This window comes from Helianthus annuus, chromosome 1 (genome assembly GCF_002127325.2).
Source record: "Helianthus annuus cultivar XRQ/B chromosome 1, HanXRQr2.0-SUNRISE, whole genome shotgun sequence".
Taxonomy (NCBI): Eukaryota; Viridiplantae; Streptophyta; class Magnoliopsida; order Asterales; family Asteraceae; genus Helianthus; species Helianthus annuus.
This window is the reverse complement of record NC_035433.2, coordinates 55,492,989-55,506,732: the sequence shown is the minus strand read 5'-3', so window position 1 is coordinate 55,506,732 and position 13,744 is coordinate 55,492,989. Positions and strand designations below refer to the sequence as shown.

The window sequence follows — 13,744 nt, the reverse complement described above, 5'->3', positions numbered from 1 at the left end:
TATATATTATATTATATTGATTTTTATTGTGGGGTTGGGTAGTCTTCCACACCCTTAGGTAGTCTCTAAGGGGATGGTCCTCCACCCTTGGTGAGGTGGCGCCTACGTGGCGGGTAGTCTCTTTGGGGACTATTCTCACCATACCCTTTGGTCTTAGGGTCGTGTTTGTTGGTTGGTGAGTCATACACTCGTACCTGACACGAATTAGAGAAGCGTGTCATGTAAACCCAAACACGTAGCCACTGGTTGACGTGAACCCAACCCTCTTTAACCGAATTGTTTTTATGTATTGCATACTAGCACTTTAAAATTGCAAATTTACGAGAAAAAAATAAAAAAAGATGTATTTAAAACACTTATTTTAAACTATTTTTTCGCCATAAAATACCCATTTAATTTAAGTTATGAACAAACATATTTTATTTGTAAAATTACAAAGTTACAACTAAAAACAAAAATGCATACACCAGTTTTTGGCATAAAATACTCATTTAGTTTAAATTACTACATAAAATATATTTTTTTTTAAAAAGTTTACAAAAATAAATGGGTCAACCCATAAACCTAATAGGTTGACCCAAACCTGACCCATTTAGAATAAACCAAAACTTGCAAACTTCGTGTTAGATTTGTGTTGCGTAAAAAATTCACACACACCTGATTGTTATTTTCATGTATTTATTTTCAGGGGATTTTTAGTTCTTGGTGTAAACTGGGTTCAGCAAGTACACATAGTTCGACATTATTCGCTAAGAACTACAGATTAACGTGTGCAAGGGACTGCAACATGACTGTGAAGACTTCAGCAGTAACCGATATGAAGCCCGGACACTTAGAAGGTTCTTTCTTATTTTATTAAATTGTTAAAGAATTACTTTATTTAAATTTGAATACATTTTAAAAACAAGTTATATGGTAGCAGACACATGTTTGATTGAAGAGGTAGTTGACAAGGATCCTAATGTATCAACCATACTCATGAACTTTGGGAATGAGTTTGATCCTTATGGTGCAATGAGCACACCTCTATATCAAACAGCTACCTTCAAGCAGGTAACATTTTGCAGCCCCTTTGGGCATTTTTGTAATAATTACTATGCATATATTATTTTGCAACTTGTCAATATTACTTTATTTGTGCTTTTTCAGCCTTCGGCGACTCAGTATGGTCCCTACGATTACACTCGGGGTGGCAATCCTACACGTGACGTGCTTGAAACGTATGACTTATGAGACCCTTTTATTAAATAATGTGTGTAACGACTTCTGAAACGTGTTATAATGGTATTAATGTATTATCATTTGCATTATGTTAGTCTCATGGCAAACCTTGATAAAGCGGATCGCGCTTTATGCTTTTCAAGCGGAATGGCTGCGTTATCAGCTGTTACTCATCTTGTCAACCCTGGTAAAGTTATTTGATTTCTCTTTTTTACACAAAAAGCAACTTTTTGGTCATTGTATTTATTAATTATATTATACAATAACCATAATTGCAGGTGAAGAGATTGTTGCCGGAGAAGATATATATGGCGGTTCAGACCGATTACTGTCACAAGTCATTCCAAAGAGAGGAATTGTGGTTAAGTTAGTACAAAATCTTAACTTTTTAACATAATTAACCACATGGATATTTAATATCTTTTGTCATTTAACCATAATTTTGAATTTTAATTTCGGTTTTTAATCTATAGGCGAGTGGATACAACCAACTTAGACATGGTTGCGTCTGCTATTGGGCCCGAAACAAAGCTCGTGTGGTTAGAGTCTCCAACCAATCCGCAACAACAAATTTCTGATATTCGTGTACGTTTGTAAATAATGAAACCATATGCACATAATATATGGTCATAGACTTCTTCACCAATTGCATTTACTGTATTTGTTTTATTTCAGAAAATAGCGAAGATCGCTCATGACAATGGTGCTCTCTTGATGGTGGATAATAGCCTTATGTCTTCGGTATTGTGTCAACCGTTGGAACTTGGAGCAGGTGCTTACATTTTTGTCTACGGGTTGGCGGGAAAATGGGTGGGTCAGAACGGGTTGACTAATAATAATAATAATAATAAATTTCTTGCACTTTCAGACTTTGTAATGAACGCTGTTGGTATCATCGTCATCGGAAACCCAGGACCAATCGGAACGGATGGACTTGTGACCACAAACACAATCATTCACGTACAAACCACAACACTCACACGAATTCATGATAACTAATTGAAACGAGAATGATTTGCAGAAAACAATAACTAACCGAATGAATAAACTTGATTGACTGAACTTTGAATATGATAACTAACTTGATAATACACACGTTCGAATACACTGATAACTACCGGTTTGATAGGGAAGTTTGGCAGCGGCTTTATAGGGATCAAGAGGCATGTCTCCAACAGTCACGTTGTTTCAAAAGAGATGTGACGATTCTGAATAACCGCCATTCGGTTATGGAGACACACCGGTTCGCTACTTGGCCCAACTTCCTCATCAATAACCGGCTGTTTAATGGACTGGACATACAAATCGTTCGACCCAAACTGGTGGCCTACGGCCCAACTAAAATACATAAACATAACTATTGTTTTGACCCAATACTAATAGACATAAAACAAACAAATGTAAACAGGCCCGAGGCCCATGTTCTGGACTCGGATGATTCTTGCTTATCGAAACAAACTTCATTCTCCCCTTAAGCAAGAAATGTCCGAGCTCTTCGATCCGATTACTCCTTGCGGTTGTTGGTGACTTCGATCTTCACCACCACGTCATCATCACTTGAATCTTCGATCCATCCGCAATTGCTCGAGCTCTCGGCCATACCAACTTTCTCTCTTGCACGCTCCTTCTTGATGTAATCAAAGTACCATTCGACCAACTCTAGATAGTAAACGAATGCAACCTTCATTTCATAAGCGTCGTCCTTGTCGTAACCATACTTCTCCGATATCTCGCCCCATTTGTCTTTTGCCGTTATTTCATCAAACCCACCATTGTGCCTTACGATGCGGTGTAGTAAAATGAGGCTAACATCACGACCATCAATTAACTCCGGTGGCATTGCCTTCTCACAAACAATTCCAAGAAAGTTAGTGATGAACCAAACCAAAATTCCTTCGAATGGTGCGTCGAAGAATCTTGGATGCTTCTTGACTTCTTCGTGTAGGGTGATTAGATCCCCTGGTTCGACACAACTTTCCATGATTAAACCCCTTTCAACAACATCCTCCTCGAGTTGAGAAAGAGTTATTGCCCGTTCCCGAAGTAATTGTCTTGATTGGTGTGGATTATCCTTTTCGCCTTCGAGGTAAATCATTAAAGCTTTCTTTGCCTTTTTCGAGTACACGACTTTCCTTGCACTTGGGCGTTCATCATACACTTTCTTTTTATTTTTTGACTTTTCAAATTCTCGCTCATAGTAATCGCCCAAACATTCTTGAAACTCCTCCTTTTCTTTCTTGTACCCATTGTCGACCCCAAGATTATCATAAAAGGTGTCAAGATAATCTTGTTCCAAGTCGGTTTCCGACTTGTCTTCGTAAATATCAAAACCCTTTGATCGACAACCGAACATCTTCTTCAATACGCACTTTTCACCCATAGTAACCGTCTCGATTCCTTGAAACAGGAGTTGTTCCAAACTTAGAACATTCCTGTCAAGTTTTGGTGCGTAACTAACACACGGAATTGTCTTGTCCTTGCCGTCCACCGGCACCCTTACTTCACCAATTCCATGAACAAACGAAACATCCTTCTTGCTTTCATTCTTTACAACCCCAAAGTGTCTTTTAAAACACTTGAACAAATTACGGTTTCCCGTCATGTGCGTCTTAAACGTAGGATCCACGACCCAAATTGAATCCCACTTACCCCCGCAAGTATCCTTTACAATATAATCACACTCGACTGGTAAAGGTGATAATATAATATACTTACTAGGGCAAATCGACGCGATGTGGCCAAACTTCTTGCACTTGAAACACCGAACCCCCGGTTTTCTTGGCCTACCCACTGGTGCATTGGGTTTCTTCCCGTTCTTCTTCACGAAACCCCCTCTGAATACTTTCTTTGGAAACTTTCCTTTTGGTGATACCCCGGTTCGTATGGTTGGCTTCCCCTGCGCGTACTCATCCACTTCCGCCGCCCGGCCGCACTCTCCACCACGAACAAACACATCATCACCAAAATCGGTCATAACCGATTTCCCCTTGTTTCCACCGATTCGGTTCTCTCCTTGATCACAATTCCTTCCGGTTCCTGTTAAACCTTTGGCTCTGATACCAATGTTGGTATCATCGTCATCGGAAACCCAGGACCAATCGGAACGGATGGACTTGTGACCACAAACACAATCATTCACGTACAAACCACAACACTCACACGAATTCATGATAACTAATTGAAACGAGAATGATTTGCAGAAAACAATAACTATCCGAATGAATAAACTTGATTGACTGAACTTTGAATATGATAACTAACTTGATAATACACACGTTCGAATACACTGATAACTACCGGTTTGATAGGGAAGTTTGGCAGCGGCTTTATAGGGATCAAGAGGCATGTCTCCAACAGTCACGTTGTTTCAAAAGAGATGTGACGATTCTGAATAACCGCCATTCGGTTATGGAGACACACCGGTTCGCTACTTGGCCCAACTTCCTCATCAATAACCGGCTGTTTAATGGACTGGACATACAAATCGTTCGACCCAAACTGGTGGCCTACGGCCCAACTAAAATACATAAACATAACTATTGTTTTGACCCAATACTAATAGACATAAAACAAACAAATGTAAACAGGCCCGAGGCCCATGTTCTGGACTCGGATGATTCTTGCTTATCGAAACAAACTTCAAACGCGGCTACGAAATTTGTTGCTGGCCACAGTGATGTCATGGCGGGAGTGCTTTCTGTTAGAGGAGACAGGTTTGAACATTGCATGATATAAGTATTGATTTTGACTTTATTGTTTTTGGTCAAATGACATTTTGCAGTTTTTTATATTGAAAAACAGGTTGGGGGAAGAATTGTACTTCTTGCAAAATTCAGAAGGTGCCGGGCTTGCACCTTTCGATTGTTGGCTTTGTTTACGTGGAGTCAAAACAATGGCATTACGCGTCGAGAGACAACAGGTTTTGTTCTAAATTACAAATTTATCCTACTAAATTATGTAATATTGTTTTATACTTTTATTTTCAAATGGCATTCTGTTATGGAATTATATATATTAATCATATAATCAGTAGTTGTTTCAAAAGTCAAACATGATACAATCACCAAATAAAAAAAAGTCAAACAACAGTTTGGAAACAAAAACTAAAAGACCTTTTAGATTTTGATATAAGTTTTGATGATATATATATATAGGAGAATACACAAAAGATAGCAGAATTTCTAGCTTCTCATCCCTTGGTGACAAAGGTCAACTATGCTGGTCTTCCTAACCATCCAGGTCACAATTTACACTACTCTCAGGTAATCATATCCTTTAAACAATAATAATATAAATATTTAAAACTAAAAATAATTATTAAAACATTAATTATTTTCTCTTTGCAGGCAAAGGGTGCAGGATCAGTCTTGAGTTTTGAGACGGGGTCTTTGGCTCTATCTAAGCACGTAGTAGAAAATACTAAGTACTTCGGCATAACTGTTAGTTTTGGTAAAGTTTTCTTCCCCTTAAAAGATCATTTGATGATTATCAACTTATCTCCATTGTTTAAATGTTGGAAATATTTGGATGCTTGGACGGGATGTCTAACGTGTCAAGCGGGTTCGGGTCAAGCTGAACACTTTTATTAGGGTCAAAAAAGGCCGGTTCAAGTTCACCGTAATTCCTTAAACACATTTTCTCCATTTTTATTACTCGCCTTAAATAATGAGGATAGATAATAGTCTATTAACTAACAATATAGCTTTAATAGTCTTACTTATCAGTTTAGCTATTTGTATAAATTTAAATATTGACAAAAAAACGTTGACCCATTACCCAACTCACCTGTCCAACCCATTATGTTTTATAACTGAATTGTGTTGATTGTGTTGTGTTAGGAACCGTAAAATCACTCATATCATTGCCGAGTTTCATGTCACATTCAGTCATACCAGCAGAGGTGCGTAAGGCGAGGGGTCTAACCGAAGATTTGATACGTATATCTGTTGGGATTGAAGATGTGGATGATCTGATTGCTGATTTGGATCATGCACTCAAAACCGGGCCCGTTTAGGACTTTTGGGTGCGAGCTGAGTTTGATTAGGTTTGCAAGTTTAGAAGTTGGCTAGTTTAACGAGTTATATCATAATAAAACAAAATTGCAATGAACCTTTGTCCTCATATGTTTCTTAAAAAGGTTGTAAAACTTGTGTTCTTGTTGAAGATGATGAGGGTATTGTATTTGTCACTTTAAAGTTTTTTTTTGTCTCTAAACTACGGTTTTGTAGGTAATACCAACTAAAAATAATCAAGCGGATTAATATTTTCGACAATAATCATCTAAGCTTTGGTCATTTAAGCTCTTAATCTTTAAAAAGAATGTCTATTTACATAGCAAAATTTTGACTGATAATTGAAGGTGTTTTACTTGATAATATGACCATCAGCCTTCTTGGCACGTCGCCTTTGGTGAGAACCGAACTTCAAAGTGACATTTAGCAAGCACAAGAGTGTTTTGGTAGCGTGAGTTGTAACCGGTAGTGGCGGTATGGGTTAAGATATTCGTTTTAAAAAGGTATATTTGGTCGAAACGACTTCACATTAAATTAGTTGAAATAAATGGTTAATAGAGAAAGTATTAAGAATAATGGTTATAGCAACTAACTTCCTAGTTTGGGTCAAGAAATGCATAAAAATTATAATCTTCTCATTCAATTATAACTAGAGAGGTGGTACTACGTGTTGCGGCGGATTGAACTTTTTGTATTTTCAAGAACATGAGTATGATCGGAGTAGTTTTTGGCACACATTATTAGCTACTTATGAACAAGACATATAAAGAGTTTGCGGCGGATTGAACTTTTTGTATTTTCAAGAACATGAGTATGATCGGAGTAGTTTTGGGCAAGCATTATTAGCTACTTATGACAAAACATTTAAAGAGTTTGCTGCATAGTTGAGCGTTGCGACAACAAGCTGCATACTATACTATTTACATAGGATTCAAAATGGGATTAGCTAAATTTGCATGTTATCATGACTACAATAATATGCTAGCTTTTGACCCGTACAAAAAAGTGCAATAATCAACCGGACCCGACCTGTTTGACCCCTACAAAAAAGTTGCTCAATGGACCTAATTAAACTCAGCGCGCCCATTCAGCCACAAAAAGAGATATCACAGTGTTGAATGTCTTACATAGAGGAACATGAGATCCATTAGGAATAGTAACTGAAGCTGCTCCAATGGTGGGAGATATCTGTCTAAGGTAATTTATAATATTTTAATATTTGGTCTTTTAAATTTAATCTGAAAAAAATCCTGATTTTCTTCTTCAAGCTTCTGCCAAACTGAAAGATAGCATAAGTGTTACATGACCAAATCAATAAGGAAGTCAGTCCTTCATGTTCTAATTATGAACCATAAAGACATTAATTAATAACTCAAAAAAATCACAAATGTTTCTTTTAAATGGAAAACTTGTAAAAAGATTACCAGGAATATTTAGGAGTATATTAGTTTGTCGTTATAAAAAACCTGAATAAAAAGTACAACACTATTAAATTAGTAAATTCAATTACATTATTTAGAAGTAACATTTGCTACACAGAAACATTGTATTTACTATTTATCATCTAATTCCATTTTCTTCTTCCATATTTAACAATTAAATTAGTGAATCTCCAGACCATGATGATCAATCACTGTTAACTCCTGCAAACAATAACAAAAATACAAAACCTCAAGCTCAAAATCACAATCAATAAGTCTTAATATGAGGTATTTTATGTAGAAGTTTTGATAAACTGATTGAACTGTTAAAACCGAAAAAAAGTCGGCCAGTTTGAGATTTATGCAATTTTGAAGGTTCATAGCTCTGATTGATTATAGACTTGGAACTCACAATATAAATCGAACCAGGCGTTTAAGTTTTTTTAATTTGTATCTTTTTATTTTTGAAATATGCATCTATGTATCGTGTGATATCCCTGAACTATGTTTATCATTTTAAACTTATTATTTCTAATACAAGTTAACGAGTTGGGAAAAGAATATATAAACAAATCATTTCAAACCATCAGAACGCTAAAAATAGGCTTGTCTGGTCAACCCACCCACCCCACCGGTTTAGTTTGTTGTTTTCCGAGAACATATTTAGTGGTGTGGATTAGAAACCTTGTATGTTTGGATGTAACGTTGATGTCTGGATATGGTGTTGGAGCTGGGGTCTCACCGGACGCAGTCTTTTTATCCCTCGGGATAGAGATAAGGCTTGCCTACATCTCACCCTCTCTAGACCCTACCGATAGCTTTGCTATAAGTGGGATTTACTGGGTATAGTTGTTGTTGATTAGAAACCTTGTGAAAACGGACTAAACCATAAAAGCCCATTTTGCCTCTTTACTTTCAACCTTAATTTTCTTAAAGTCTTGGATTAATTTTTATTTGTAAGAATCCTAAATCAACCTAAACACACATGTTTTGGGTCCTATACAACATGTTCTTAACCTACAAAGCGTAAGAAGCCACAGGACGTAGCATGTGTAATTTACACAGGGTATATGTGACCATATAGACACATCATATGTATAAATACATGACATTATACATATAGTTACTACATAACATATGTATATAACTACACATCGTTATAAACAATTATCAATATTTAAAACGACACTTTATAGGTATATATGTGTGTTCATACTATACTCAAGTTAAAGGTAATAAATTTCTATATCTTTTTGATTCTAAATGAATGGTGAAACTAAATTTAAACCACAAAGTCAATAATGATTAATTGTAACTTTTTTATTATTTACCCCATAATCTTAACGATTAAAAATAGTGAAATCAATGGTTCAAATCTTGTCCTATGCTTTGTAAAAATAATGTGTAGTTGATTTGGATTCTCTCTCTATGTCTCTGTCCCTCTCTCTATATATGTGTATGCATGTGTACGTGTATATATATATATATATATATATATATATATATATATATATATAGGGTAAGGTTCATGCGAGAACCACCTTATTGCGAGAACCGCGAGAACTAATGTGAACACAACCTAAAATAGCTAAAAAAACCTAAAAAAACCTAACCCCCCCCCACCCCCCCCCCCCAAAAAAAAACCTAACCCCCCCCCCCAAGCTAAATGCTAAAAACTAAAACCCTCAAAAAACCTAACCCCCCCCCACCCCCCCACCCCCCCCCCCCCAAAAAAAAACCCTAAACCCCCTCCCCCACCCCCAAAAACCTAAACACCCCCCCCCCCCCAAGCTAAAATGCTAAAAACTAAACCCCTAAAAAACCTAAAAAATCTAAAAAAATAAAAAAAAATCTAAATTTTTTTTTATTTTTTTACTATTTTTTATGTTCAAATCGCTACATTTAGTAGCCAAAAAAAAATTTTTTTTGAAAAGAAAAAAATTTTTTTTTTTTTTTGGATACTAAAAGTAGCGATTTTTATATAAAAAATAGTAAAAAAATAAAAAGAAAAATTTTTGGGTGTTTTTTAGATTTTTTTAGGTATTACTGTTTGTGTTCACACTGGTTCTCGCGGTTCTCGCAATAAAGGGTGGTTCCTAATGGATCTTTGTCCTATATATATATATATATATATAGATGGGTGTTCACATGTGTGTGTTTGTGTAGATATGCACATATGTTACATAAACTTGGAAAGCATAATAAGAGCATGAGTTAACATATTGATCACTCAACTAGTCTTTGTTGGTTCAGCCAATCCTTGATCAAATCATGCTTAAATCTCACCTAAACCGAAGATGAAAACAAAATGCCATGTTTAAATAAAAGTCAATTGTCAAAAAGGGTCAAACTCCTAAAAGGGGTTGTCTTCAACTTCTCATTTTCCCTCATGAAGATACATACAAATATTGTAAAATATATCACCAAATGTTTAAGGATAGAATTCCGACCAGAGAAGCTTTAAGGAAAAGAAACGTCCTGTCTGGAGATTCTTCGTGCCCTTTTTGTGGTTCGGATGATGAATCTCCTGATCATCTTTTCATTGCTTGCTTCGTTGCATCGAATGTTTGGAACGGAATTAGTTCGTGGTGTAAGATCCCAAATATTTTTGCTTTCTCGATTAAGGATCTTCTTGATACCCATAAGGTCCTTAAGGTTTCGGAGAAAAAGAAGGATGTGATTCAAGGCATAATCCGGATCAATTGCTGGAGTTTGTGGAGAGCTAGAAATAATTTGATTTTTTCCAACATTCCTATCAGGATAGATAGTATTATTAGCGAGGTTAAGGCCTTGGGGTTTATTTAGTTCTCAAATAGATCGATACATAAAGGGCACATTGGGGTGATTGGAGTTCTTTTGTAAATATGTAATTGGTAGTTTGGTAGTTGTTTTTTGGTCGGCCCGATTTGGGTCGGCTGGTTCGTGATTGAAGTTTACATTTCAAAAAAAAATATCACCAAATGTTTACATGAATGTATGATGAGAAGTAAACAAGTTGACTTTGACTCTATAAAAGGTTGACTTATACATTATGTTCAAGTAAAACTATGTATAAATCTTGAGATCTAATTGTATCGGTGGTCTTTTTTACATCGCCTTTTGTAAAACAAAAGTAAAAAAAATAGATGGTCAGAGGAAGAGTAATTTAACATAGAAACAAGAAGAAGGAAAAAAAAAAGTCAAAATTGAAATAAAAAGACTATTTGGCAATTAGTCAAATCTACAGTATGGCCACCATTGGATTTGTGTCTTGTTTTGTTTTGTAATAGTTTCTTCTTCCATGGATTTTCTCTTGCTTCCATTAGATTGTTGTTGTGATTCGGCTTCCGGGATTTCTAATACGTTTAGTTCTCCTTGTTCTTGATCTTGTTTATGATGTTCTTGAAGTTGTTGTTGATGAAGATGAGTATCTTTGATTTTGGTTTTCATCATATGAGGTTTCAATTTGCTTACATCTGATAATCTTACTGGTTTCAAGAAAAATTCTTCTGCACCTTCTTCTAAGCATCTATTTATAGGTCAAAATGATCTTATGTAAGACACAATATATACAATAAATTAAAGTTTGGTTGAAAATATACATAAAATGAACATATATGTGATTGATAAACAATGAGATTAAAGTTTTTACCTACTAATCCTTGAAGGAACATTCTCTGATGACATAATGACTACTGGTATGTCCTTTAGAGATGAAGATTTCTATAAAAATAAATAAATAAAAATGTTAGTGAATATCTTGAGTTATACAACTCAATGTTCAATATTCTTGTTCTACAGTTCTACTATCAAATCACACCAAGTGTATATATATATTGATCTTTTCTTAATTAATAATCTAAAAAGAGATATAAAAAGAATCACAACATGTTTATGATTGTGATTTGCATTAATAAACGATGTTTATGACAAAATGTTCACAGGTTCATGCACCAAGTGTTCGTGCGTGTAGCGAGGTGTATTTTTAATCAATTTGTCCCTTATAACATTAATACATGTTTGTGCTGTGCGAGTTCACAAAATTTATGTGTTTTTAATTATATTGTACTTTTAGATATATTATTATGATGTGTAGCAAACAATTTAAAAAAATATATATAATTTATATTTTTTTTAAATAATATATTCGCTACACGAATAAACTAACAATCTTGTGAGAATTAAAGTGTTATGTTATGTGTGACAAACTTATATTAGTACATCAAAAACTGTGTTTTTAAGAATAAAATTTTGTGATAATCAAGGTTATGGATCTCTTTTCTAGTTTTCCTTAATCTAAATAACATCAACCATTTGACTTAGTTTTGTGCATGTGTGTATATATATTAGCAAATATTAATCTAAACTATAAATTGACTTACACATATCTTAAACAAATTAGATGATGCTTCTACTAGGCTACATCTTTCTACAAGACTTTCTATGGATTACCTTCTAGGCATCTATAGACAAGAGGCTATATCATACATGTAAAGTTATTAACATTAACTTCTTTAAAATATATATGTTAATGTATTTTAGATATCCATTTAAATCCTAAAACCAACCTCAATCAAATCAAATCAAATCATATAAAAATAAATAAATAAATAAAAGAATCATACCTTAACTTTCTTGAGCAAATCATAGCCTGTCATTCCAGGCATACAATAGTCTGTAATTATCAGATTCACTTCAACTTCCTACAAAACCGTTATCAAAATGATTTAACAATCATTCAAAATAAAAAAATAAAAAAAAATCAAATTATGTACAAAATTCATTTCATCTAAATTACAAACCTGATTAATATTTGGTGACACAGATGGTTGATTTGAATTTATTTCATTATCTTCATGCAATCCCAGAAATTCTAAGGCTTTACTTCCAGAATCAACTGTTGTAACTGTAAAATCATATCCAACATTGAGTCACAAACTCACTCATATTATCATTCGAGAAAACCGAATAAAAAACCGAAGAATTACCTTGATAAGATGAGTTTTTAAGCAATCTTTCTATCAGTTTTCTGTCAATGATGCTGTCATCAACAGCAAGAACATGAAACTGTGAATCTGCTGCAACACCCATATGAACAAGATCCAAGATTCTAAACAAGATGAACAAGTTTCAAGACTTTAAACAAGATGAGCAAATTGTCCAAAAAAAGATGGATATTTTTGGAGTATGGTTTTTGGATGATGGGTATGGAAAAAAGATGAAGTTTTTATGTGAAAGAAAGAGGCACCAAAATCCACAACCCACAAAGCAAGATCTGACCAGATTTCATCCAAAGATCTTCCCACCTCTTAATATTTTTGGATTATAAGGCAAGCAAGGGGCAAAGTTTGTAAGGGTGCAAATGGGAAATTTTAAATCAAATAAAATCAAATAAAGAATACAACCAAAATCTTGGATGTTATATTCTAATCAAAAGATTCTTTGAGAGTTTGGTTCCATATAACTATTCATATATCAAAGTTATTGTGTTTTGATACATGATTAAATTACTATAAGTTTTCATGTAACTTATAATTTCATCATCAATTACTAAAACAGTAAGTAAATGGACCTTTAATTAGGTTGACCTTTTTTTTTCCTTTTAAATAAGTTTGGGTTTGGATAGTACCAAAGATCATGTAAACCATCTCTCACAATTTTTTTTAACAACAATTTCTAGATTTTTTATACTAAATACGTCAATATTTGTACCTTTTCTATTGGGACATTATTCGTCACCTAGGAACATGAATGAAAGACTACACCACCCCCTTGTTTGATCCACCATGGTTTACATGGATTAAACCATGGTAACCATGGTCCTCCTTTTCATTTTTCAAGAGATCATTTTCTTTTTCTTTAGACAAAAATAAATTAAAATAAATAAGAGGCTAGTGGTTTGAGTCATGACCACACCTTTAGGGTAGTGGTTTTGGATGATGGAGTAGAGGTAGGTTATGTGGCACTGACGTGGAGGGTCATAGTGGTCACGAAGGTCATGACCACACTCTATAGCCTAACTCTCATTAATTTGGTAGTGGAACACACCACTTAACTACTAGAATGTAAGGAAATCATCTCCCATGATTATTCAACATTTCAAAATGTTTT

The 13,744-nt window shown here is 34.7% G+C and overlaps 2 protein-coding genes across 3 annotated transcripts in view; one reads left to right on the top strand and one right to left on the bottom strand.

The window, feature by feature from the left end:
* Positions 1-6,418, top strand: part of LOC110867261 (cystathionine beta-lyase, chloroplastic) — a 34,189-nt gene extending 27,771 nt beyond the window's left edge. The window contains exons 2-14 of one of the 2 annotated variants that reach the window (XM_022116387.2): positions 689-839; positions 923-1,053; positions 1,150-1,220; positions 1,317-1,408; positions 1,500-1,587; positions 1,695-1,806; positions 1,897-1,993; positions 2,090-2,100; positions 4,864-4,934; positions 5,023-5,140; positions 5,376-5,483; positions 5,568-5,670; positions 6,060-6,418. In XM_022116387.2, coding sequence (XP_021972079.1) covers positions 689-839; positions 923-1,053; positions 1,150-1,220; positions 1,317-1,408; positions 1,500-1,587; positions 1,695-1,806; positions 1,897-1,993; positions 2,090-2,100; positions 4,864-4,934; positions 5,023-5,140; positions 5,376-5,483; positions 5,568-5,670; positions 6,060-6,235 — 1,329 coding nt within the window. In that variant the 3' untranslated portion in view covers positions 6,236-6,418. The remainder of the gene's footprint in view (positions 1-688; positions 840-922; positions 1,054-1,149; positions 1,221-1,316; positions 1,409-1,499; positions 1,588-1,694; positions 1,807-1,896; positions 1,994-2,089; positions 2,101-4,863; positions 4,935-5,022; positions 5,141-5,375; positions 5,484-5,567; positions 5,671-6,059) is intronic. The other variant, XM_022116391.2, reaches the window with a different exon arrangement.
* A 4,223-nt stretch (positions 6,419-10,641) lies between these two features.
* On the bottom strand, positions 10,642-13,229 carry LOC110867273 (two-component response regulator ORR9). Its single transcript, XM_022116400.2, has 5 exons — positions 12,622-13,229; positions 12,436-12,539; positions 12,259-12,336; positions 11,286-11,356; positions 10,642-11,162 (listed from the first exon to the last, which is right to left on the bottom strand). The coding sequence occupies exons 1-5, from the start codon at positions 12,722-12,724 to the stop codon at positions 10,865-10,867; spliced, it is 654 nt and encodes a 217-aa protein (XP_021972092.1). The 5' UTR covers positions 12,725-13,229; the 3' UTR covers positions 10,642-10,864.
* Between the last annotated feature and the right edge of the window lie 515 nt (positions 13,230-13,744).

Excerpts from the sequence above, each read along its gene's own strand:
- LOC110867273 (XM_022116400.2), bottom strand. The coding sequence starts at position 12,724 with ATGGGTGTTGCAGCAGATTCACAGTTTCATGTTCTTGCTGTTGATGAC. Across the intron at positions 12,337-12,435 it reads TGTCACCAAATATTAATCAG|GAAGTTGAAGTGAATCTGAT; the intron begins GTTTGTAATTTA and ends ACGGTTTTGTAG. Across the intron at positions 11,357-12,258 it reads ATTTGCTCAAGAAAGTTAAG|AAATCTTCATCTCTAAAGGA; the intron begins GTATGATTCTTT and ends TTATTTTTATAG.